General features: G+C 43.5%; 1 protein-coding gene across 1 annotated transcript; it reads right to left on the bottom strand.

Moving 5' to 3' along the window:
- Positions 1 to 599: 599 nt before the first annotated feature.
- LOC142917791 (uncharacterized) lies at positions 600 to 26,629 on the bottom strand. Its single transcript, XM_076062185.1, has 9 exons — positions 26,209 to 26,629; positions 23,820 to 23,891; positions 22,429 to 22,504; positions 21,691 to 21,825; positions 17,840 to 17,950; positions 14,373 to 14,474; positions 3,557 to 3,630; positions 1,532 to 1,850; positions 600 to 1,194 (listed from the first exon to the last, which is right to left on the bottom strand). The coding sequence occupies exons 1-9, from the start codon at positions 26,275 to 26,277 to the stop codon at positions 659 to 661; spliced, it is 1,494 nt and encodes a 497-aa protein (XP_075918300.1). The 5' UTR covers positions 26,278 to 26,629; the 3' UTR covers positions 600 to 658.
- Positions 26,630 to 27,632: the final 1,003 nt, after the last annotated feature.

Here is a 27,632-nt window from a genome sequence, read left to right as displayed (position 1 = left end):
GTACGGCAATCCAGTTTGTTTTTTTGTGTAGAGTGGCACCATGGCACTGATGTGTGGGTGTGCAGTGCAACTGATTTGCACAATGTGGAAATACAGTACAACTATTGTTATTTGTAACTGTCTTATCTATGCAGTTAGACCTATTTGTCATTCCTGCCTTCAAATTGGCAGCTTCTATTATCTGCAATTTTGCTGATTATAAGAGGGTGGGTGGACCAGCAGATGGGTGAAAAACTTTTATATTATCGGTGATATCCACATATATGCGGAAAGCCATGGACTGTGCTGCAGACCAATTACAGTCCAAAGCAAGGGAACAGTGTGCCATTCGGAAATTTCAAACAGTACCCCTTCCTTTAATGCAAATTTAACTGGCTGGCAAGGCTCAGCTTGTCCATTATGGTTACATGGGTGTCAGATAATTGGAAACAAATATTTGGAGTTGAAACATCTGAAGACGGAATAACTACGTTTTGAGATGTATCTTTAATGTAACATCTTTTCTTAGCTTCATTTTTTTAGATAAAGGTTATCAGTGCATGTGGTAGATAAAACAATATTATCTGTGATATCCATGTTAAATAACTAAGAGGAGCTGCTTGGCAATTTGATCCTGTTTATTATTTTCCACAGATAAATTATGAAACCTATATCCATTTTAATCGCTGTTAACAGGCTCAATAGTGAGGACCCCAGACCACACCCATAGAGCAACATGCAGAGGTTCAGAGAAGTGAGCATAAAATGTGTGCAGATGCTCATTGTTGTCAGCATTGAAAAATAACAGAACCCGTTTATCATAGTCCAAGCCAACACCGATTCTGCGAGGATGTTCACCCACTTCGAGCTCCGTGCTATGCTGGTCGTGCCAGGCCTTGTATTTGTTCTCGTGTTTCCATAAACACCAGGACCTGCTGTTAAATCCCATCAGGCATGCACTGTCTTGTTCTTTACGTAGAATACTCTTGTAAGAGACACCAACACGAAGGTTTTCCACGTCCCCCACATTCACCACCCAGAAGTGGCATCCTTCAGAGAAACTCTCAGATGACAGCACCTGTGACCAGTATTTGAATCGATCTGGATGATCAGGTTTTTTTGGAGGGCTCTTGAGCCATACCGCTGTCTTGCCATCATTTGAGATGTTAAGTTTTTGATGTGCCGTGTTTCGATTAAGAGTTGGAGAGCATTTAACTGCAAAGAAGCCAGTGAAACATGTCAACAGACATTCACAACCAGAGTTCAGTTTATCAATCCAAGATATAAAACGCCTAGTTTTCAGTAAAAAAAAATGAGACGGAAGCATGGATCATATTGTTAAATTATTGCAATTTAAACAATTACTTAATGTTTATACTTTACAATACAATTGCCCCAATTATTAGATTAAAAACTATTTTATACTTATTTTAGCTGTAATGCATACTTAAACGATACCTAGCGGCAACATCTCTGCCTTTAGTAGTGACATCCATGATTAACTAAGAAAAGTTTCAGAGTGAGGCCCAGTTAATCATCAGATCCCACATACCGGCAGAGTCAAGCAGGGTCTGCAGCTGCGTTTGCTTGTTCTGTCCTGCACGGATCACCTCCAGGAGCCCCTGGCACATCTCTTCACGCTCACCAATAAAATAATTGAGTATAAAGATTGCACGTGCTGAGATGTCAGTAATTTCATACACCTTCCAGTACACGCTTACGTGAATGTTGTATTTTTTATCCATCTCGTACAAGAAATAGAAGGTGTTTTCAGAGATGGATTTATACACTTCTGGCAGCAACTCATGGAACTGCCGCCAAACCTCAGCATTACTGGACTTCATTCTCTTCTCGATGAGCATTAGTGGTTCCTGTCCACACGGGAAAGAAGCCACAATGGGAAGTGTTTAATGGTATTAAGAAGGTTGTAGATTTTACTCTTACATTATTTAACATCATTCCTCCAGATTTGCTAAAATAGAGTGTTACATATTGGGTGCATATTATTGAAAGACTTACATTTCTGCAAAGGGATCAATGGCCCTGCCATTGTAATCTGGAATTTTCTCTCATAGTTTAAGACTACCAAGGCATTGAGCTTTATTTTTGCAGGATCCCAATTGTTATAAAGATGACAACTGACTTTCCAAAGGTATTATTTTACAGTTTCACTGCTTACTAAACATCTTCCTTTGACCATTTTCAGTTCTCCAGTGCCAATACTCTATGAACGTATGTATCTACAGCATGATGCATACTTATAGTGGTTCTGATTAGAGCTAAGATATCCAGTTATTTCATGGAATATATTAAATTTGTTTGGAGTACTCTGCCAGTTATGGATTGATTATGTGAATTGGCTTACGCAAATAAAAGTTGGAAAACACACATCTCACCTCTGGTCCCATAATTTCTGTTGGATGGGAGGTGACGTAGGAGCTTAGTGAAGTACATTGCATCATTAGCCACATCACAGAGTGGAGCTTGTATGGAAATTTACAGTAAGCATAGAACATTCGTCTAACGGTCCATCCACATGCCAACGTTGGCTCAGCATTGAATGTATACTGGGTTTCTATCTTCGGGAGGCAGTAAGTGGAGCAGCTGCTATTTTTTAATGGCCAAAGCAATTGACCACAAAAAAGTAGTCAATTACAAATTACAGTTAATGGATCAATTTAATTGATTAATCATTCCAGCTATAGCTGCGATTGAAATGTGTGACAGTTTTTGGTCAATCGATTGTAAATAGATCATGCCAATTACTTTTATTGTATGAGTAAATGTATTTTATTAAGACAATGGAAAATATATTGCGATTGGCAATAAATTGCTATTGTGCTATTTGATGAGGATGATCTGTATTCATAGCTTCAATTCCACAGCATCTCAAAGCAACTTAAAATACAGTGAAATACAAAACAGTGAAAATAGAGCAAAATACAGAGTAAGAAAAATAGATGAAAATTATACAAAAGATCCATGGCAGAAGAACATGACAGTGAGCACCACAAATACAATAGGGCAACATTCAGACAACAGAGAGTCCCAGGGAAGTCTTGAAAAACATGATGGGAAATACTTTGGCCAGCTTAGGCTGACCATTGTAACACCCTACCCAATCACCACCACAAACCACAACCCACACCATCACACCAGAAGTAGGGATAAGATAGTTTTGGGAGAGTCTACATTCACAATTAGACAGTGGAAGACTCCACGAGAGTACATGAGTTAATCTTCTTTGGTTCTTTCGGTAAAGTCACGTAGAATGAGAAAAAAGGGGAAAAAAATATAAATAAATAAATAAAATCCTCACGACGTTTCGGCCACAACACAAGTGGCCTTCTTCAGGTGAAAGGAACAGACCTGTCGGGACGACAGAGAAGTCCACTTGTGTTGTGAGAATTTTATTGTTTTATTTTATTATTATTTTATTCTCATTCTACGTGACTTTACCGAAAGAACCAAAGAAGATGAATCCTTGCAGTCACGAAAGCTTTAAATCGAAAAGTACATGAGTTCCTGTGATGCAATGTCATGGGAGCCAGGGCCCAGCATATGCTGCTTGACTTACCTCAAGGACATCCTTGGGCACTTTCACACTAAGAAGAGGCACAGTCTCCGTCCCTTTGCCAGAATCACCTGTTCCTGTACAAGAAGACGTGACACATGTCCACTCAGTAGCATCTACTGAAAGCATTGCTAATGATCCTGGGAGCACAATGTATGAGTTCTGCTGTTATGACTATGGTATTATGGGAGTGTGTCTAAAAGTGAACCTGCTCGGTTCGGAAGTAAACTACAACACGTGGAGTTAAAAATATTGCAAGGCACGTGATCATAGTGCCGGTACAGGTGTGATTTTATAGGATAGTGTTATCAGTTAATATATACCTACTGAATCAACTGGACAGTAATTATTTTGTTTTACATTAATGAATCTGTTGTGCATGATGCAAGTTATTATTAGCAACCAAGTATTGCGACTAAAACATATTTTTTCCGATATCTTTTTTGGATTAGATCGCGTAAATATAAATGTGCTGTTAAGCCCACCACCACCCGACACAGCCAATTAGTAAGGTTAGTTTGGTAAACAAAACTAGAGGGATAGATGTAAAGCCATCACTTGTGAGCAACGCATGTGCGAAGTCCATGGGGGGGGGGGGGCGGGGGGGTTAAGAAATGCATATAAATTACAATGGGTATCCATTACTGGTTGGATTATTGATATGGCACTGTACATTATGCATGCACATTGTTCTTGTACATCCAGACATTTGTGTACAGGAAAATAACAGTAACTGTTATCTGCTCACAGGTTTTCCCCATCGACTTATGATGACCTTATAGTCATGCAGTTAAACAGTGCATTACTTGTGTAGTGACTGGGAATGTCACTACGCGGTGCCGGGCCTGCGAGGCCACGGCGGAAGATGCACCGTCATCGTGCACACCCCGGACACGGGGTGCAGTACCGACCCTAGTGGTGTTTTGGGAGAGCGCTGGCTAGCACGATGGCACCATGCGCAGCGTGCGTTGCGGGCTCCTACTTGAGGAAGTGAGAGAGTGTCAGCTCAGCCTGGGTTACATCGGGTGATGATACCCTGGCCGTGCGTGCCCATCGCAGTGTTTGAGCGGGAACGGGCGCTTCACGCACTTCTTCGCCCGCCACATTTGAATTTGGCGCCAACTTTTCAACGGGTGCGACGCAGCAACCGGGTGCCATTTTGCCCTCGAGTGTGACACAGCTACCGGGCGCCATTTTACGTGTGACGCAGCAACCGGGCGCCATTTTAAGTGCGATGCAGCAACCGGGCGCCATTGACTCTACCGCAGCGATGCCGCCGAGTGCTGCTTGTGGAGCGCCCACACCAGTCGTCAACTCCAGCTCCTTCAAACTTCGGCGCCTGCCTCTTGTTCGCCCATTCACCGAAGCTGGGGGTGATTGGACGTCTTTCCAGAGCCGGTTCAAAGCGGCTTACGCCTTGGTCGGATGGCCTATGGACGAGGCACTCGAGGTACTTCCGACGGCATTAGATGACGATTCCTTGGCCGCCTTCAATTCAATTCCGGCTTCATATAGGGCGACGCTCCCTCTGGCGTACGCTCAAGTGGCCGCAATTTTTGAGCCGCCCTCAAGCGCTCGCTGGAAGTTCTTGCTGCGGAGGCGAGGCCGAGACACCTCTCACCTTGCGTAGCACCTTGCTGGCACTGGGTTGGGCAGCCTATCCCAACATGGACCAGGTGGCGCTCAACTCCCTGGCTTTGGAGCGGCTGCTCTCCCTTGTACGGGAGCTCGGCGTCGTCTTGGCCATTATGGAGGAAGCGGACATTTCTTCTCTTAAGGTGGCGCAAGGTATCCAGGCCCACCTTGGCCTGCGGCAGTGGCCCAGTGTGGCAGCGTGTGCTGGGGACCTGGGTCCAGTGGAGGTCATCACGCCACACAAAGGTGATCGTCTCGCCGCCTTCACTGCACGCGACCAGCGCTGCAGGGGTGCTGGTGAGTGTCGGCCGGAGCAGCGGTGGCGAGCGAGGGCTCCTCTCTCACGGGGGCCAGACCCACCAAGTGCATCCGCTGTGGCCAGCCCGGCCACATTGCCATGGGCTGCCGCAACACCCCTGGAGCCTTCGGCGGGACCTCAATGCTCTCCGCCTCCACATCAGCGTCATCATAAAAGCAACAGGTGAGTCATGGCACATCAGCCACTCGGCCACTCCCCTCACCTCACACATCTTGCGGGGATCAGGTTCAGATTCACCGGGGCACCACTAGCATTCATCATCCTCCAGATGTGCGCTCGCTGTCGGTCGCTGGGTGGCCAAAGGCAGTACACCAGTGGGATGCGCTCACGCATCGGATTGTGGCAGCCGCAGCAGGTTCCTCCGCGGTCGTTGGACAATTGAGGGAGTAGAGGTTCATATTTTGGTGGATACGGGTGTTTCAGCCACCATTATATCCGAAATGATGTTTGGCCTTTTGCCACATAGTGTTGGTAAGCTGAGTCTTGTAAAAGGGGCTTGCGTTGCCACAAGTCGAGGCAGTTTGGGAATATTGGGTCACATTATCGGCTTGATTAGAATTGGCGACATTGAATTGGAAGGCCCTGTCCTGGTCTCAAAGACGTTGGCCGTGCAATGCCTCTTAGGCACGGATTTCTTGGACAGAATGCCCCCCAAAATACTAATCGACCAAGGTTGTAGGAGTTGCCATCGGGCCGTCAATTTAACTTTTTACACTCCCCTACCTTGTTGACTCTTGCCGCCAGTGTACGGCTTTGGCTAGAGATTCCATAAAGATTCCACCTGGTTCCCAAATGTTGGTACCCCTGAGATTGCGCAAACCCCTGCAATTGCAAAGGCCTGAGGCGGGAGTTCTTTTAACTCCCTCTAATTACTTTTCGCGGACTTCCTCTATGGTGGGTGCCCTGACGGTCGTGTCGAAGGACCAGGAACCCTTTTTGCAGGTTTTGAACGGAGGTCGTTCGCACGTAGTTATGCAGGCCAGTACCGTTTTGGCGCATGTGATCCATGCTCAGTCAGCAGTAGATGCCACGCCAGCTGATGGGTTGGTGGCAGGCGTAGTCGAGGAGGACAATTCGAACGACTCCAGGCTTTGCCAGGAAAATTAGCTCTTATCCACCGAAGAGCGACAGCAGCTTTGGGCGTTTATTGAATTATTTAGCGATGTTTTTAGCCATAGTAAATTCAATATCGGACGCACGTCCCTTCTGTCCCATCACATTTACACGGGAAATTCCCCCCCTATTCAGTTGAACTCCCATCGCCTTAGCCCCAGAGAGAAATATCATGTCCGCTTTGTGATTGATGAGATGTTGGTGGCAGACATCACCTCTCCCTCTAATAGCCCTTGGTGAGCCCCCATAGTGTTGGTCAGAAAACGGGATGAGGGTCTCCAATTCTGCGTTGATTTCCATAAATTAAATAAAATTTTGGTAGCAGATGCCTACCCGCTTCCCCGCATGGACGATTCGCTTGACGCCCTCTCAGGTGCGTGGTTCTTTTCGACTCTAGATTTGCTTTCGGGCTTCTGGCAGTTGACATTGGACGAGGACGCCAAACTGAAAACAACGTTCAGCACACCCTAGGGGCTGTTCCAATTCAATCAACTTCCTATGGGCCTCCACTTGGCCGCAACTACTCTCCAACGCCTCATGGAGATGGTCTTGGTGGGATTACAGTGGGACTCCGGTCTGATATATCTGGACGACATTATCGTTTTCAGCCGCACGTTTGACGAACATTTGCAGCGTCTAGAATCGGTCTTCGTCAAAGTGTGTGCTGCTACCCTTCAATTCAAACCACAAAAGTGTAATTTGCTGCAGTCTTCCGTAAAGTATTTGGGCCATATGGTTAGCATGTCAGGAGTCACTACAGATCCAGAGAAAACTGCTTGTGTCCATGCGTGGCCGACCCCCACATCTGTCGCAGAGGTTTGCAGTTTTGTGGGCTTTGCCTCATATTACCGTCGCTTTGTACAGGATTTTGCAATTATCACGAAGCCAGGCCACGCGCTGTTTGCTAAAGGCCAAAAATTCCATTGGGGCAAAGAGGAGGAAGCGTTCATCGCGCCTTGGGATTCCCTGGCTGATGCGCTCCCCCCCCCCCCCCCCCTGGATTATCCCGACTTCTCCCTGCCCTCTGTCCTAGACACTGATGCCAGCGACATGGGCATAGGGGCTATACTTTCCCAGGTGGTCGACGGCGCCGAAAGAGTTGTGGCATATGCAGTCGCGTGTTGTCCTCCGTGGAACAACGTTATTGTGTGACCCACAGGGAGATGCTTGCCAGTGTACTTCATCCAGTTGTATAGGCCCTACTTGTATGGCAGGCAGTTCACCGTACGGACGGACCATGCTGCCTTACAATGTTCCTTGCGCATAGATCAACCCTCAGGTTAGCTGTCGCTGGCTTGAGGTGCTGCAGGAGTATGCGTTTGACATCATTCACAGGAAGGGGGCACAGCACGGAAATGCGAACACCTTATCTAGGTTGCCACAAGACAGTAGGTGTACATGCATGACTGGCTCGAGTCGTTGCAGGGCTCCAGTTGACTCCATGCCACAGTTGGTGGCGATGGCCGACACGGCTCCTCTTCGAGGTGTGGCGCTGGCCACGAATTGTGGCCTAGGTCTACCTCGCGATGAATGGTCTCGCCTTCAGATTGAGGATACGTCTGTTGAATTTTCAGCGCAGGGTTAAATCTGGCAACCATTACTATACCACGACAACCAACGCGCCCGTTGCCCTGTATGACTGCCTCCTTATGCGTTGGAACTCGAAGCTAGAGAGATACTGTGTTGTGGTGCCCACAGTCCTCCAAGGGAAACTGACTCGTGTAATTCATGAGAAATTGATGCACCAAGGGACCCACAAAACCTTCTTGACTGTTAAGCAGGACCTACTACTGGCCGGGCATGGAAAGCGACGTGACACTATTTATTAAAGGCTGCCAGGATTGCACACTTCAGAAGCCACCGGCTGTGCATGATCGGCCCCCGCTGCAGTCCATACAGGTTTCTCGCGTCAACGAACTTGTGGCCCTTGACATTTTAGGCCCATTCCCAACTTCTCAACGAGGCCACAAGTTTCTGTTGGTCGGGGTCAAATACCTCAACGCTGGCTTATGGTGTGGCCCTTACAAGATCAGTTGGCCTCGTCAATCACCGATGGCTTTTTGCACGGCAACGTTTAATATAAGGGTGCACCTGAGCAACTTCTGACCGACCAGGGTCGGAATTTTTCTTCTCGACTGCTCAGGGAGGTCTGTGACCTCCTCGGTACAAAGAAAATCCGTACCTCGCCCTACCACCCTCAAACCGATGGGATGGGGGAGCGTTTAAATCGTACCCTCACGTCCATGCTGTACCACCAAGTGAACGCGACCCAGTCAGAATGGGACCTGTTTATTCCGGGCATCCTCGCCGCGTATAGGTTGGCCCTTCATGCCTCAATGGGTTTTTCACCCTTTTATTTGATGTATGGGAGGGAGACCGAACCCCCGATGCACGTGCAAATGGATTGTTCATCCATCTAGGTTGAAGAGATATGTATTGCCCTGTCCTGTAGATTAATCCCAATTCCGGAGCGGCCGGTGCCTGATGCGTCCGACAAACCTGGCCATCCTGGCCGGGATGCTGGGCAGCATAAGCTTTCCGTCTGTCCACCCACAGAACCCCTCCGAGTAGTTTCCGAGGAGTGGCCTGCTTCCCCGTTGGGAGTGAAACCAACATCAGAGAACGCACCGCCCGCTCACAAATCGGATGCTACCTGTGGGAGCGGACCGGTGGCACATACACAGTCCAGAGGTGCTCTTTTCCGCTGAGCACCTCTGGGCCTTTGGGCCCGTTGTCATCAGACGCCAGCCATCACTGACGTGGTCGGCACCTTGGACCGAGGGATGGAAGCCTTCCTTGCACTTGCCGTTCTGCCTTAAACACCCTTGATGTTCCCCCACAGACGGCCCTGCCTTCGCACCTCCATTGACATTGTTATTATTGTTAGAATTGTTCTTGTTGATGTTTCTGGCTGTTTGCTATTGACCCCGATATGTGTTGGGTTCAGTATAGTTAGCAGCCGGGACGGCTGATTTTTTTTATGGGGAGGGGTGATGCAGAGGAGTATTGTGAGCAGCGATAAGGGGGCGAACAGAGGGAAGTGTGAAGCGGGTTGTTAGTCAAAGATGACGTCATGTCACGGGTGGTGTAAGAGGTACCTTCGGGAACAAAGGTGGGTCCGAGCTAGGGGGAGGAGCCACCAAAGGGGTACTTAAGGGGGACCCCATGACGAAGGCGTAGTCGTTGTGGGGAGCCAGGGCAAGGATCGGCTGCAAGAGGTCTCTCCCTCTTCATCGCCGGGCGGTGTTGGCTAAACCCCCGTCCCAGGCAGATGGGTGGGAGAGCCAAGGGAATAGCCGAGTGTAAGGCTCCGAGTATTCAGTAAGGATCGGCTGAGAAGGAGGGTTTCTCTCTCCTCGGCGCCAGGCGATGTTGAATGAACCCCCGCTCTCGCCAGACGAGTGAGAGAGCCCCAAAAGGATAGCCGAGGGAAGGACAAGATAGTGTTCGGGGGTCCGGGATAAGGACCAAATTAGAGAGCACCTACCTCTGGTGTGAGTTTATAGTGTTGAATGTGTAATGAGAGAGCGCCATCTAAGGAACGACGAGGGTTAATTGCATAGTCACTGCTGGGTAACTAATATCCGATCAGAAGGATGGGTTCCATCTGGGCCAAAGGGCGGAGCTTGTGGGTTTGTACAGGAACCATCGGGAAGGTTCCACGAGGGGGCATGGCTTGAGGCGGAGCTTAGCTCCGCCGAGAGCAATATAAGGAGAGACAGTGAGTGGAATCTTGGTCAGGTGGGGAGCCTGGAGTCCGGACTGCATCATCGCCTACCTCTACTCGCCACCGGCCACGTGGCGGGCTCTGCCAGTGAAGCCTTCTCTCCTCTCAATGCGCCGCCAGCCAGCGGCGAGCGTGGAGAGAGAGAGAGAGACACGCCACACGCCACGATGGTGGAAGAGGGAGAGTGCGCGTCACGGCAGTAGAGAGAGAGAGGGAAGCCATCCGGATGGAGAGAGCAGAGCTGTGCAGACATTCTGTTAAATAAAAGCCACCAATCCAGAGTCATCATAGAAGTCGTTTATTACAAATGTAACAGTGTTAATAAACGGCAACAGCCCTTACAGCATTCCTCGTCTCCACGTGGTTCTACGACCCAACACTTGGATCACAGTATCAATGTACATTACATTGTAGAGTAGCATTGTACGGGTGGAAGATAAATTTATGTCGAGGTTGCTGAACCAGTGAACGGTTGCAGGAATAGCCTGATGATTATCTGAAATCCTACAAGTGTATTTTAAAAGCAGGTAGTGCCAGACTATGTGCTCCAAGGTTTGAGATTTGTGTCTGCTATCACACTGCGTGCTATTCTTAAATTTTCAGTGCATAATATAGCTACATCTGCCATATGATGTTCCGATTCAATTAAATACAGACAATTTTTTGCAGGGCAAATTGTAATTGGTAGTTTCTTCTGTGGACTCAGTGATTCCATGCTAGTTAAGAACTTCGGCAGTGTTGCAGGTTACTCACTCCCGGGACTCAAAGTTGAATGAGGGCACTTTGAGAGCTTATGCTCGATCTCAAATTGGGTTCCAGGATCTTAATCTATACTTTGTAAGGTTCTGAAGGTCCTATTGAATAGGTAATTTGGGTGTTGCCGTAAAGCATATGTAGAGGAGAGAAATATGCGGTGCACGCAGTTAAGCGGATGCAACGGAGGGCAAACAGGTGTGTGCTTTGCAGAATGAGGTTTGCACAGACAAACCGCCAGTAATTAAGGGGAGAAGCGGGTGCAACCGAGGTCGAACAGATGCTACACTGTGACCGGAGGTTGACACCTAGGAGATGGGATATGGGGGGTGATGATAAGAGATTAATGGGATAATTGGCGCCGGCCTGGCGGCAGCTAAAGTGTAAGCACGTGAGGACTCGGGATGAGCAGGGGGATATACTGTAAGCGGGAGTGTTTGTGAACGAGGGGAGTTGTTGCCGGGAACCAAGAGTGAAGACATCTCGCCACTGCCGCTCTAGCCATCAATGGGACCTTAACCTTCACGCCGTCGCCAGGCGGGTGTTGGCTGAACCCCCTGCCCGGGACAGACGGGTGAGCAGGTCTGAGGGAGCATAGGTGAGGGCAGCGGTGGAGATGCGAAGTTGCTGTGTGCAGAGTCGTTGACTGTGGAGCTACTGTGTGCAGAGTCGCTGAGTTCGAAGACGCTGTGTGCGGAGTCATTGAGTGCGAAGACGGTGTGTGCAGAGTCGCTGAGTGCGAAGTCACTGTGTACAGAGTCGCTGAGTGCGACGTCACTGTGTGCGGAGTCGCTGAGAGCAGAGCTGCTGAGTGCAGGATAAGTAACGTGCAGAATAAATAAGAGAGCGGGGAGAAGTTAAGTATATGTGACCGTACAGATAGTTATAGGAGTGCCAATAACTGGCGCAAAAACAGGTGAATAAAGTGTAAGCAAGGGACTTTTTACAACGTGTCGATGTGAGTATTTTTTTAAGACACTACACATGTATAGTTGCGTGATATTTTGTGTTTTTGAAATATTTAGGTGGAAGTCTGGTGACATTTTGTTGAAGTTAGTTATGTTGAAGAGTCTTGTGAAGCATGAACAAGGAAACATTGAAACAAATCAACACCATATAATTATTATACGAACATAGTGGTGTCTATGTGGAGATGCATCCCATTCATAACACTATGTAAGACAATTTTTGTTCCTGGGTAGTAAGTGTTATTTCGTAATTGCTGATGCCTAAAAAGTATAGAAAATGCCTATTATTCCGCACAAACTTTGCTTTTGTGACCAGGACAGTGATATTTAGAAATGTACCTATTTTCAATGAGAATACGGGCTAATGTGTATTTTTGTTCACATAAAGTCAGAAAAAAACAACATATGAATCAAAATTACATGTATTTATAGTAAAGCAAGACAACAATTACTACAAAATATTTAGAAGAGAGTAGTTTTTCGAGATTCATGATTATACTGTAAATAACTTTCACGAATCAGCCTACAAATTAAGTCTCCCATCATGTTCTCATTATACTGTCCTTGTTAGCGGGATTCAAAGTCAAGTATATCCTGGTGGAAGTGCTCAACTTGCTCCTCCGAGTACGCTCCCATGTTCTCCTTATATTTAACAAGATGAGCATCAAGGATATGGACTTTGAGGGACATCCTACAGCCCATTGTGCCGTAGTTCTTCACCAGAGTCTAAACCAGCTCCACATAGTTTTCGACCTTGTAATTGCCCAGCAAGCCACGAACCACTACGACAAAGCTGTTCCAAGCCGCTTTCTCCTTACTAGTGAGCTTCTTGGGGAATTCATTGCACTCCAGGATCTTCTTTATTTGTGGTCCTACGAAGATACCGGCTTTGACCTTTGCCTCATACAGCTTAGGGAAGAAGTCTTGAAGGTACTTGAAGGCTGCCAACTCCTTATCTACAGCTCTGACAAATTGTTTCATAAGGCCCAATTTGATGTGCAGTGGTGGCATCAGCACCTTCCGGGGGTCCATCAGTGGCTCCCACTTGACGTTGTTCTGCGACTTGCACACTTTCATCCAACAAGTTCCACTGCTTGAGCCTAGACGTCAAAAGGTCGGCATTGGACTTGGTGAGACCAAGATCTCTGATCAAGTCGTTGAGGTATCTTTCGTTGGGGTAGTATGGGTTTCTCTCCTCAGCTCCACCTCTGAAATTGTCATCTGGATCTACAACATCTACCTCGCTCTCTTACTTGCTGCTCTGTTCTCAAGACCGCTGCTCTCTGTCCGGAGGAGTGGGTACGGGGAGCTCATGGCAGTGTGGAACCGGGGCGATGGATGAAGGAAGGTCCGGATATTTGGAAGGGTCCACTATGCAGAAGTAGCAGTTGCTTGAGTGGTCAGTGGATTTTACGCGTGACTAATGTGTAAGAGATTCTCACAACATTTTTCATATATGATATATTTTTTCAATAAAATCGAAAACTGTAAAACATTATAATTTTTTTACAATTTATAAAAAAAATAACAAATGTAATAACTTAAATTTCCGAGCAATAATTGTCCATCTTATCTTCCAGAGTTTTTTTGTATTGCTCGCAGGTGAAATGAGGTGCCCAGGGTTTGTCTTGATCCCCAACAGGCATGCCAAAATATGCCTTGTAGGCCTCACACATCTTAGCAGATGCTTCCACAGAGCACTTTTTTGCTCTTGTCTTGATAAATTGGCCGCAGACATAGCAAAATGCGTCTGCTGGATTCTTGCAGCCTCTTGATGCCATCTCAGAAAAATGCAGATATGTATTCACTTAGGCCACTGGAACTAAACTGAACTAGTGGTCTCAAGGCTTCTATTTATATTACTGGAAAGTTCTAGAATGTTCTAAAAGTTACTCCAAGTTTACTCAGCACTGAATCTATCAATAATGTTCTGGAAAATTTCAAAATATCACTGTCCTGGTCACAAAAGCAAAGTGTATGGAGGCATAAGCAATTTGGAAATAACACTTAATACCAAGGGGAATAAAAATGTTATACAGTGTAATTGTTGACTAGAATCTTAAGTGAATATTTTGCATGATTCAAATGCTGCTCAATAACATTGTAATAAGCAGGATTACTGCTTAGTCTTATCTTGGACATTGCCCATTTCCCTTCAAGTTTTTGTGATGTGCACTGGGAAGTCTTCCAATTAATCTACAGCCCTGATTTGTTGTCTCATGAATCACAGCTGGGTCACTCGTGGAAGAATTCGTCTCATTATTAAACAATGAAAATTACGTAAAATGCTGTAATGTTTCTTACCAAAGGGGTATAAGCATTTCTTCTTCCGATAAATCAATAAGGCCACCACCACCACCAGAAGCATGAAGGTCCCAATTCCAGCAGGAATTGCAATGTTTTTTTCTGCAGGCAGCAAAAGGCAGAGGATAAACATTCAGCATATATATTGACATATACAATTAAATGCCAAGGCTATTGCATAACACCCTCTGAAATAATGTTACATCGACACCAGTGCCTATGCTTTTATATCAGTGCATCAACAAATTTAAATTTGGGAGCAATGTTGTCTAGTAACATGTATTTAAGTAGCAAACTTGGGGGATGGTTTATAATTGTAGTCTCATCAGCAGTGTGGCCAATTAAACAAATGCCAGACAGCTAGATGTTGTAGGCAAGAGCTATCCACAAACATTGTTATAACTGGTCAGTTCCACACTACATTAGCTTTGCTGTAGTGATCTGCTTCATGAAGTACATATGCACAAGCAAGCCTGATGGATCAAAGTATATATTATTTTTAACATGCTGTGGTGGGAAACAAGAGACATGGTAGCAAGATTTGTTGTTGTACTTTGAATCTATGCAACCCCTCTTCAGCAACCCCCCACTAACCAGCATAGTACGGTTTTATAATATAACACCCATGATCCACATATGTTGAACTTATTGCGCACTTTGTGTCTTGGCTTGGATTTGTGTCTCTGTGCTGTCTCTGCCTGTGTATGGGCCTTGTTGCTTCCGAGTGGGTGCTGTCGATCCCCACTACCTCATGCTGATTTGTCCCATTGTGTGCTGCCGCCCCCCACTCTGCTCCATGCATACCTCATGCTAATTTTGTTCCATTGTCTCTCAGCCTTACCTTCGCTGCCTATTTAAGGCGACTTTACTGTGTGCTTGTCTCTGTGCTGGTTCGCTCTTCTTGGATGTCTGTGTGTGTGTGTGTGCGGTCTGTATTTTGAGTTTCATACTTAACTTTCAATTTAGCAATCTTTGAAATAACGTGGTCAACCGGACTATGCGTTAATTGTGTTTTGACCGACCGTCTGTGTTGCTTTACATGGTTCCAAAAATTTTGCTAAACCCTGTTTGTCTGGTATGCTTCTCTCTCTGTGTCCCCTGTTGTATCTGTGTCAGTTCCCCCTACTTGGGTGTCTGTATATACATCTGAGGTTATGTGTTTCCCCTCTCTCCTAAATTTAGCTCTTCTGTACCTGATGATGGCTGCTTGTGTTGCAACCGAAACGTCGTACACTATTATGCTATTTTATTATTTCTTATTTATAAGTGACTTTACCGAAAAAAACAAAGAGTAATTCCTGCAGTCACGAAAGCTTCAAATTAAGTCTGAATTTTGGTTTCGTTTGTCGATTACACACAATCCACAAAAAAATACGAAAACATATTTTTACAATTGTGCAAGAACACAGAATAACCTGATTTTAACTCCAATGGGATCTTCAGAATGGTGCCTTGCAGTGTGAAAAACACTGTGCTTGATTTTTTTTATTATTTCAGATTGTACGGTTAAGTAATTGAATTCATATCTATGTAGCCATAATATTCGAAATGTTTTACCCGCGCTGAGCTCTTTTGAGAAACTGCATGGATTGTCTGAACTGCAAAACGCAAGTTGGAAGGAGGATCACCTCCAAACCATCCACCTGCAACCATTTGCGCTTGGGGTATACAATCCACAATCTCGGCTATGCTGGCTCATTATTATGACAAACATAGCATGAGCACTTCATCAGAAAATCAACCAGTTTAATACTTGAAGCACAGTAGATTGACATAGGAATGGGGGAGCAAAGGTGGTGCAGTGGTTTGCGCAATGTCCCATGACCCTGGCAATGCGAGTTTGTTACCAGCCACGGCAAGCATCACTGCCATCTGAACTGGTCCTGTCCAGATCCAGTAAATATTCAGAAATTCTAATCACAATAGATAGTCGCGTGTTATAAAATAACTGTCTTGACATCTTTGTCTAGGTTGATGTACTATTGATGTACCACCTAGATTAATGTACCATTGCTAAGTTTTTTCCACCTGTTGTCATTCTGAATAATTGTCCTCCCATTCTTTCTCTTTCATGTATCTGAATGAATAGCAACTCACAAATCTCTAAATTAATTAGTCTAAATTAATTAGCTATGAATAGCCTTCAGTTGATGGGCAGTGGATTTCTTTAAAGCATGTTTTGCATTTTTAGAGGTCATTGGTTCACTATATGATCGACGTTTCTGCAATTGCATGCCATGGTCTTCAATTTGTACTTGTGAAAGTAGTAGTGCTGATCTACCATGATTTACATTCTTCTGGTTTAATGTAAACTACTGTTTTTAAGGAAGATGAAATCTCTTTTTAGAGGGATCAGCAATCCGATGCTTCTTAATCATACTAGTATTCACACAAATCTTTCGCCATTTATTTGATGTGCTGAAACTCAAATATAAAGGCTTTGACTTGCACGATCTCAAGCAGTAGTTTAATATATTTCTCGAGCTTTTTAGATGGGCAGGTTAGGATTGATTAAATTCAGCTGTAATCATGAGTATTTATTTGCTGTTTGCAGACATCTATAAGAGACATGTTCTATAGCACAGAGAGCCAGAGTAAAATAGTTAACTTTATTTTGCTGGTGACAATCCTCATTGTAATGTTTAAGATGTTCGTTGGTGTGGTACCTCTTAGCCCAAAGAGGAGCGCAGAGTGTTGTGTAAAGTATACTTGTGTGTGCATGTCTGATTCACAACTAGCGTGAAATCAGTCAGCACAACTCAGTATAACTGCGTCATCGACAGTCGTTTTGATATCCAGAATTGCATGTGACAACAATGGCATGGGTCAACTTGTGCAGTGGAAAAGTATCTCATGCCACGCTGCCATGGCATGGCCCCAGCATAGCTCGGATGTGCAAATATAAAACAGGTATAAGATGAATGTGTAGTGTAAGCACATCTGCTCTCCAACTAGTGTCTGTAAGTTTCTCGATAAGGTTACATTTTTTCATCAATCTTCAATGGTAGATCTGGTTTCGATCAACAGTACCCCCAAAATATTTTAGCAATGGCTGATTATAGACTTCCTTGCTGCAAATAGACATTTGGTTCAGCAATTACTAGCTAATTGTTCCAATGGAATGCTGTAGCCATGGTCTTGTATGGAGTTGCCAATGTCTGAAATATTCACGGTTTGGTCCTTGGTGAAGGAAGAGACTTCACACATGTGTAGTAAGGGAAATATCATGTGTATACATTTCTCCGATGTGTGTGGCATGTCAGTTAATAAATGCATAATAATGGGGCAAGTACGAAGCTCTGCCTGGTACCTTAATACTCGAAACAGCCCGACTGACAAGATTTCAATGACGTCCAAGATGTGTAAATTCTTTACCATTTGCAAGTTTGTGCATTTCCTGATGCCAATCGCTCTTAATTGAATATCTTGGTATCAGAGGCGATAGAGACGAATATGAAATTTCTCACCTGTGTTTGATGTAACTCCACAAGGCTGTGAAGGATGAGGCCGACTGTATCCATCCTTACACTGACACGCAGTGTCACTAGTGACAGTACAGTCCTGTTGAACATCTTCATCTACACATCAGAGAACAAAAGGAAACTTAGTTTAATTGCAGTACTGTACTTTTCTTCTTTGGTTCTTTCGGTAAAGTCACGTAGAATGAGAATAAAATAATAAATTGATAATATAAAATAACACAATGATATTATTTTATCAATTTATTATTTTATTCTCATTCTACGTGACTTTACCGAAAGAACCAAAGAAGATGCATCCTTGCAGTCACGAAAGCTTTAAATCGAAATTTATACTGTACTGTTTGTTTAATGTACAAAATGTTGGTCTTGGCAACATGTCCCAAGTAGCTATAACTTTAGCATAGTGTACATTACAATTTGGTAATACGATGGAACTTGTATAATATTTGATGGCTTGGAGAACAGGGTAATTGATAAACGAATCTTTGTTGTAACTTGCTGATCCGCCCCTCCTAGACATCTGTGAAAAGGAACTTCAAAGCTAATCGGATTCCTTCAGTGGAAATTAAGATTCTGATTCGAATGTATGGATGAGAGGAGCTATTCTTTGTTCATTATAATCACAGTGGGTCACATTTACCTGTAGCATGGCATTCGATAATGCATGCCTCACCGCAGGTCAACTCAAACAATTATTGGAATTATAACCGAGGCGACATGAGGTGAGTTTATCTAATCTCGTCTCACCTGTGGCGATATGTGTATAAGAAAAAAAGATGATAAAAAATAATTTATCCGCGTGACATTGCCTGTAATCTGCCAGCATTTCATTGTTTTAATGGAGATAGTGGCTTAGTGGATGCTGCCATGGACCCTATTGACTGATATTCTGGACATTTTAGGTGAGTTGTGACTAACAAGGACATATTAATCTCAACTCTAAAATAGGAAGTGATAAGGCTTCCAGTGACATCATCTGTGTATATGATTTCTCTCTCAAGATTCCTGTGCGTGTGTTAATCCTTCTTTAATGGTTTAATTTTAGCTTTTCGTATTTTTAAATAATTTTCCTGTTCTTTGGTTCTTTCGGTAAAGTCACGTAGAATGAGAATAAAATAATAAATTGATAAAATAAAATAACACAATAATATTCTCACGACGTTTCGGCCACAACACAAGCGGCCTTCATCAGGTGAAGGGACGAGACTGTCTGGTAGGACAGCGCAGGAGTGAAAGAGCCACGTTCAGATCACGACCTTTAAGCTGTGTGAGAGGAAACAAAGCGCCTTGACAAAGGAATTAGCATATAATTTAGCATTGAAATGGCTGAGTGATTAGCTTGTGACTGGTCACAGAAATAGCTATGTTAAAAGTTAAAGCAAACATATCCGCAGAGGCACCCCTTGATAAAGGAATTAGCATAGAATTTAGCATTGAAATAGCTAAGTTAAAGCATACACATCCGCAGAGGCACCCCTTGACAAAGGAATTAGCATAGAATTTAGCATTGAAATAGCTGAGTGATTAGCTTGTAACTGGTCACAGAAATAGCTACGTTAAAGTCAGAGCATACACATTCACCGAGGCACTTAGTACAAATCAAACAGGAGAATTTAGCATTGAAATAACTAGGCGAATTTAGCATTGAAATAACTGAGTGATTAGCTAGTGACTGGCCACAGAAATGACTATGTTGAAGTCAAGGCCACCACATCTGAGCTATTCACAGTACTATATAGTGAACCAATAAAAAACTAAAATATAAATTACCTTAATGTTATCAATAAACTCTATATTCTACAATCAGCTAAGCTACCAACAATAAGTCGTTATATATCACAATGCTATATGGCAAAAAAATGGGTGGATTCTTACCCTCAACTTTAGCACCACGGATAGCTACGGGCCCCGTTCAGACGGATGAGTTCATCCATGGTCGGAACAGAGGAGGGGGAGAGAGACAGCTGCGAGGCGCTATTATACTCCATGTTGTAAACCATACCATTAACCGTGGTGTGAGAGGTATTAAGAGTCAATGCTGGGGAAAGAGCTGCGGTCTGAAGGTCATCGTAAAATACAATTCATTAAGAACAGAAATGGTTTAAAACATCTTTCCAATGGTTACTAAGCCAGAATCCATCTTCTCGGTTGAAATTGTCTCTGTGCTTGTATATGTGAATGGCCTCATGAACTAATCTCTCATGGTAGCTGGTTGGTTTGCAAAGAACCTCCGTCTTGGAGAAGTCAATGTCATGTGAGCCCACTGAATTATAACAGTGATCTGCCACGGCAGAGGAGTTCGTCCTACCGTGTTTCAAGTCTGCTTTATGTTCGCGGATGCAGTCCGAGATATGTCGTTTGGTTTCTCCAATGTAGCTACTACCACAGAGGCACTTTAGTTTGTAAACGCCCGGGTACTGTATGTCTGGAACAGCATCTTTTACAGATGGAACTAAATCACGGATTTTATGTACTGTGTTGAATCGGACCTGGATCTTGTGTTTATTCAGGATTTTGGAGATCTTTTTAGTGACCCCTGCAATGTAGGGTAAGGTGATGGTTTTGAGTGGCTCCACAAGAGGATCCTTCTTCATGACTGGAGTGATGGCTTTGCGGATTGTGTAGTCGGAGTAACCATTAGCCCTGAGAGCCTGGTGTACGTGCTTGAGTTCACTGGTAATGTGTTCCTGGTCGGAAATGCATTGGGCTCTATGGTATAGAGTCTTGATGAGGGAGTTCTTCTGGGATGGATGGTAGTGGGAATTCGGTTTCAAGTAAGCATCTGTATGGGTAGCTTTCCTGTAGACAGAGTGGCTCATTGAACCATCATGTCTCCTTTTAATTAAGACATATTATTATTTTATTCTCATTCTACGTGACTTTACCGAAAGAACCAAAGAAGATTAATCATTGCAGTCACGAAAGCTTTAAATCGAAATTTTCCTGTTCTTAGACAATCCTACATTACCAACTTAAGATACATTTCCACTTTGTGTATTGTCTTTTCAATTGCTGCAACTTCTGGAGATAATTGGTGTAAAACTCGACAGGCCATCTTGTCGCCATGCTGGCCCGCCGTGCAACCGGAAAGTGCCAGCTCCAACTGCCTGTGCCATCATCAGTCTTCTTCATTCAAGCAGCTTAATATCTTGACAGACATATTTTTTTACTATTCAAGATGGAGGACCTTTCTCATGAATTTCGTGATATAATGGTCATATGTAGCAACAAGATGGATACCACCCTGCTCAAGCTGAGATTAAATATCAGCTCCAAGATTAGAGCCCACTGTCTGCACATTTCTTCAAACTCCAACCCCAGCCAATTGTGGAGTAAAGCGAGTCCCACTTGGAGTGTTGTGACTCCATGAAATAACTTCAGATTGTTTTTGCTCAGCCCACCTTTCTCATGAATCGACCCTTGTCATCTATGGTCTATTCACAGATGGAATCTTGGGTGCAGCCTATCAAGCAATATGGTTTCAACCAATCTCAGATTTCACAGACCTTTATATTCTTATTACAATGTTTTACCACCACAATACACTTTCAACCGAATTGCAAGGTGATCCAACGCACTTTCTCATCGATTTAGTTGTTTTAATTAACATAGAGTGATTTTTGCTGTGGTTTTCACACCTGATGATGATTGCTTGTGTTGCAGTCGAAACGTCGTGAGAATTTAATTGTTTTAAATTTTTATTATTTTATTGTTTCCCTTCTACGTGACTTTACCAAAACAACCAAGAATATAGAGTGATTTATTAACTTTTTATGCATGCATCTCCACACTCAGATGACATACACACATACGACCTACTGATGTGGAACTCTTACAGAGAATATTGCAGGTACTGCACTTTTTGCATTGAGGATCACGGTTTGCAATGTCCATGTAGCTCTTCCCTGGCATACAAGATGTGCAGAAAGATTGGTCGCCATCGGAAAAGCAGTCATCAAGCCACATGTTTCCTGTAAAATGGACAAGTTAAAGTAATTATGGGGTCCGAAAATAACGTGTTTGATTAAATATTACATCTCAATACGTTTTACTACAAACACGTTATTCAATCTGTATGCATTTCTAATTGATGTTTATCCAAAACATCCATTTCTGCCTTTTAATGTGACGCTATGGTCTGCTGTAGTAAATTATGTCACAGGGTATTTCATTTGAGCAAAGAAAAAAGGCATGTCAGATTTTTTTTGCTTTTTACTAGGTAAGGCCCACTAAGCTATTTTTCAGAAGCGACCTGGTTACAAATGATAGTTTATCGTACGGACATTTATAGCAGCCAAATACTCTCTATGGGCATTAACACACAGCTGAGTACTGAACAGCTGATTCAAAATAACCTCGCCCATTGGTAATGGTGATCAACTTTGGCCTTCCCAGCTATATTAATGCTCTGTTGCAAGCATTGTCATAATTTAAATGTGGTATTCTTTGCAAATACAATCATCAATCGCTTATATTGTCTACATGAAAAACACACACTCTACAAACTAACATTTGACCACATAGGGCAGTGGATGCATTGTTAGTCACAATGTGTTACTGCTTTGCTTGGTTACCTGCAGGACAGAGGTGGCAGCAAAACCCTTTCACTGCTCTGTATTGTCCTTTATCTTCGCATTCATTATACTCAACCTTAACATAAAATTAAAGTAGAACAAGAGTTAGGGCACAGCTACGTGTAAGCAACAATGACTCAATAATACAGGTAACGATTCACTCTACTCCATATCCCCTGCGATTCTACTTATTATCGTGATTCAAGATCAATTCAATATATTTTTGTCTTGCCTGTTAAGCCTCGTCTGCTTCGCACAGTGTATCGTTTGTACTGTCTGTTGTATGTGTACTGCCTTGCTTGTACTGTCTTGTCTATACTGTATGCCTACATTTTCCAGTCTCATTTCGTTCTATTGCCCTGAAGGAAAAACGAAAAAAATAATGTATTACTTAAATAATAATACAAATATTCGACTTGAAATTTCTATTTTAAACATTATTTAAAAATACTAATTGTGAATACCTACTCTTGACCATCAACCCCATAATTATTTGGGCTCTGTACAGTTAACATTGATATCGAGAATACGAGCATTGTTTACATTTAGGAATGACATAATTCCCCTCTCCTGATGCCGAGGGGAGATGGGTAGGTTTGGGACTCGGACACGTGCAGGTGCGACTACTGTGCTGGTTAGCCAGTCCAGATCGCCCTACATCAGTGTGCTTCATTTCAAGGCCCGCGGGCCACTCGCAGCGCCTAGTGGCCTTTAGTGCGCCCCCTGACGTGCATCCCCCGACATTACACAAATGTGAAAACACTCCCCATTGTGCTGCTGTCAACCCCAATGGTTTCAAATGTGTGGCGGCCCTCACACTGATGATGTGTTATCGGCGAAAGTGGCCCCCCCTCTGAAAATTAGTCAAGCACACTGCCCAAGAAACAGGCTGATGGAGGTTCCAGTTAGCTAAGAGAAAGTGGCAGGCCCATTCTCACAGTATTCTAAACTTGAGAAATGAGGCTAACCAAAACCTTTACTCAGAATTTGGCAAATCTATTAGATACAAAAAGGATAAAAGATTGATTAAGGGTTGCTGGGGACAAACTGTTTACTGATCTCAACTATGCTGATGATGCAGTTCCTTTTTTTTTACAGAGTACCCAGCATCATGGCCCATGTCACTGACAAGTCTTGACCAGGCAAATATTGCAATGGGCCTTCATACTTTCTGGACAAAAGCTTAACTTCAGATGATGGGCTGTGGCTCTGCATAAAAAGGTTAATGCTGCAGATATGATCATGTTGATATTGATGTTCACGTTTATTTGATGATGTTGCTAACAATTATATATCATTGTATCATGTATTATGCAACGTGTTAATATTTTATACAGATCTAATTAAGTGTAACACAAAATTATTTCTAAGGTAAGTAAATACAGTAATACCTCTGTTAACGACTCCTCTTGGAACACAGGTCCTTTATAACCAAGTCGGCTGGAGAGGGAAGCTTCACCGCCCTATTTTGCAAAAGATGAATACATATAAAGTAGAGCCTCGGAGATCGAATGCACCAGAACTCGAACAAATCGGTGTTCAAACAATATTTCCGAAAAATTTTTGCCTCGGAAACCCAACGAAATTCGGAGGTCGAACGGGCAATCACAACTTGAAAGAACCTGTATGGCTGAGACGCGTATGGCCAGCGTGCATGACGCTTGTCCAGACAAAGGTTTTACCATATGAGGCAAAAACAAACCTCTTTAGATACGTTATTAGTCAGAAAGAGCTCAAGTGACTCAGTTAGTGGCAGAGAAGAGGCACAAAAGAGAAAGAACCCCAGAAGGGCAGTTCCCCGACGTTATTATGGAAGGGGACTCCCCTTCCAAACAATAATACCACCACCACCACCTCCTCACTACCTTCCACTCAAGCCATCAACTCTCCTTACGACAGGTAAAGTGAAGTTCAATGTTAATTTATTTCATATATTTATTCATTTATTCCATTTATTTATTGTTTTTTTATGATTTTATGCATGTAATTACTGTAAACTTCGTGTAAAAATGCTTTATAATGAGATATTTCTTGTGTCTAGAACCAATTAATGTCATTTACATTAATTCTTATGGGGAAAATTAATTCAGTGTTCGAACAAATCGGTGTTCGAATGGCCTTCTGGAACGAATTAAGTTCGATCTCCGAGGTACCACTGTATATTCTGAAATCATAAGCGATTCAAAATAATGAAATTAAAAACTTACCCTGTGAACCACAGTAGAGGTTTATTGGGTTATATCACGTAAATATGTGTCGTTCACCTGCCACTGCCCAACACAACCAACTAGTAAGGGTTGTCACGTAAACAGACTCAAGAGCGTTATTAACCAGGTAAAGTCTTAACTGTGATGTCCCCATCCTACCTGCCTATGTCAGCTGTAATTTCCAATTCTCTGTGTCTCTCACTCTCTATGCCTCTCTCTAAGATCTCTCCCTTGTCCTTTGGATTGCACTATCATGCTCACATGTCCTTTGGATTGCACTCTCATGCTCACATGCCCTTTGGATTGCACTCTCATGCTCACATGTCCTTTGGATTGCACTATCATGCTCACATGTCCTTTGGATTGCACTCTCATGGTGCTAATCTCTCATTAACACTGCTGTGTGCATATGCGGACATGATACTCTTATGCGGCGACGGAAGCTCATTCACGCTAATCTCCCTCCCTAATCACTCTCTCCCTAATCTCCCCCATTAACACAACTGACGTGCTTGCGTCCGGGGGTGGAATTCTTTTCCAGCTCAGACCCCACTTGCATGCCCATCGCCACATATTAGCCTCTTGTTGTAACAGCTGTCTCGCTGGTTCAGCAGTTCCACTGCTGGATTATATTTTTTCCGCCTGAGGACGACCGCTTGTATTGCGATCGAAACGTCGTGATTTATTTTATTTTATACCTACGTGACTTTACCGAAAGAGCCAAAGAGTATGGATTCCTGCAGTCACGAAAGCTTCAAATCAAGCTCAAACTCATATGCTTCCATTGTCGATGGCTTTGCTGCTGCTGCTTCTTGTAAGGGTGTGTGACAGCCTGCTATGTAGCAGTGAGATACAAAAGCAATGTGAGATCCTAATGTTTGTGATATCATGGTTTTTTTGGATTTTAAAATCGAGTCTTACTTTTTTACAGAGTTTGTTATATCAGTCATAGATATTTTATTTAACTATATATCGTGATATCTGCCTTGTAGGTACTGGACAACTGTGAAAAAGAGCTTCATAGCTCATCGGATTCCTCCAGGATAAATACATATTCAGATTCTGTTATCCCAAGATTTATGTTTTACCCTGCATTGTGATGGTTGCAGAGCCCCAATGGTTAGGATGACATCTTAAGAGTATTCATATGTACTTTTAAAGAGAGGTGTAATGCAATTATACACAAGTGACGATATAAATATCTAGTTATTAAATAGTTTAAACATCTGAAACATTAACGGCAAGAAACAGGCTATCCGAAACTGAAGGAGCAGCCAACGAGATTAAAAGACCTCACATCGTGTATTTGTTTTTTTTATATTGAAAGCAGCCCAAAATAAGTGTCAATTCTCATTGTCTGCGAAGCAACGAAGAAAAGTCACGGGCAGTTGAGAGAGAAAAGACCATTTTGGCAGCAGAAAGGATATAGCGACACTTGCCATCGGCTTTATGTCAATAGTCATCGGAGGCTTGGCAAGATGATGGGAGACAATGTTTGATAACGAAATAGATTATGAGCAGCTCAGTATGAAGCGTCTTCTCGTAGTGGGTATAAACTGTATTACACACTTACCATTGAGATGAACGTAAACAAGATTATTCCAGAGATCAGCCCCATTGCTGCCACTTGTTTTGGCTGCATCGTTCAAACTTGGTGTCAAAATGGTACTACTTGAGCACGAACCTAACGATGAATAATTAATATCGCTGTTATGTTGCTTAGCTTTAGAGATACTTGACTGTCAAATCATGCAAATACGCCTTGTGGCACTTGAACATTTCTATAGAAGAAACCCCAGCTGGCTCACCAGTGGCTATGAGTATAAAACACTTAATCATTAAACACTGTTAATGTCTCTCAAAAGTACATGTAGATGAAGATGAATGTACCGTGCCTAGACTAACGACACCCAGCAATCTCGAAACACGGCGACCGCAGCTCCTTTTAGAATTTCCTCATTCCGTGCTTTGCATTGTCGCTTCAGAGGAGTGGTCAAACTGGAAACACCGTGTAGGGTGGTGGTCCAGATGTCTTGTGATCACCATTTAATTCTCTACTAAATCGTTATATTTTGTCAGTAAGATGTATTTGAAGCAGAAATGAATATGCAAAGGAAACACATTGTAGGGGTCAATTAACTGGGGGGTCACAAGACATCTGAACCACCAGCAGAGTTCTGTATTTGAAGAAAGTACAGTCCAGTTTCGTTAACAATGTGAGCTGCATACAGTGCAGGTTTTGCATGACTTCCTTGGAAAACCTATTTTTAAAAGTTTGTATACATTTTTAAAATAACCTCAACATGTGCATCAATAACACTGTGGTTTTACATGAAAATACAGTGTCAACATAGTTGACGTTTAGGGTAATGAGCCTTCTTCAGAGCGGCCAGAGAAATAGAGGGAATGAAAGCTGGAGACTGACAAGTAATACAATTCTCTTTGAAAAAAATGTTTTAACTTGCCATTTGAATACTGTACAGGGGAACTCTTATCCACAGTGCCTTTACCCGCGACTCCGAATTTTCGCGGCAGCTGAAGGTGGCCGCGATAACGCCAATTACCAATGCCCCTTTTCCTCTCGTTTATCCGCGATGTATGAGTTGTTCTCACCCGCGGTTATCGGCAAACATTTTGTAGCAAAACATGCGCCGTGATCATTGCAAATGCGCGGGCGACACTTAAATCATGAGATTCAGACACACACGAATACCCGCACGGAAACCAAGAAAAACACCGACACGAAGACACACAAAGACTTTGAGTCGAAAATAAACACACACAGACACGGAGATATACAGATACACTTATAAAGTACTGTATAGCATTAATATCCCTGTATTGAACGCAAAGATAATTAACAATGTATTATATACGACAGGGAATGGGTCACTATAGATCGTCTTTGTGACAAGAAAATGACCAACACTGTCAAAGAATAAGAGGGATAAAAACTAAATAAACGCAGTTTATTCCATCACAAATTTTGTTTAAGTC

The sequence above is a fragment of the Petromyzon marinus genome, chromosome 1 (genome assembly GCF_048934315.1).
Source record: "Petromyzon marinus isolate PM22_M1 ecotype Great Lakes invasive population chromosome 1, UKy_Petmar_22M1.pri1.0, whole genome shotgun sequence".
Classification (NCBI taxonomy): Eukaryota; Metazoa; Chordata; class Hyperoartia; order Petromyzontiformes; family Petromyzontidae; genus Petromyzon; species Petromyzon marinus.
The sequence above is the reverse complement of the archived record's forward strand: the minus strand, read 5'-3'. Positions and strand labels throughout refer to the sequence as shown.

Coding starts and splice junctions, on each gene's coding strand:
- LOC142917791 (XM_076062185.1), bottom strand. CDS start 26,277: ATGCAGCCAAAACAAGTGGCAGCAATGGGGCTGATCTCTGGAATAATC. Junction 21,826..22,428: donor CTGCCACCTCTGTCCTGCAG/GTAACCAAGCAA, acceptor TCCATTTTACAG/GAAACATGTGGCTTGATGAC. Junction 14,475..17,839: donor TGGAGTTACATCAAACACAG/GTGAGAAATTTC, acceptor TGCTGCCTGCAG/AAAAAAACATTGCAATTCCT.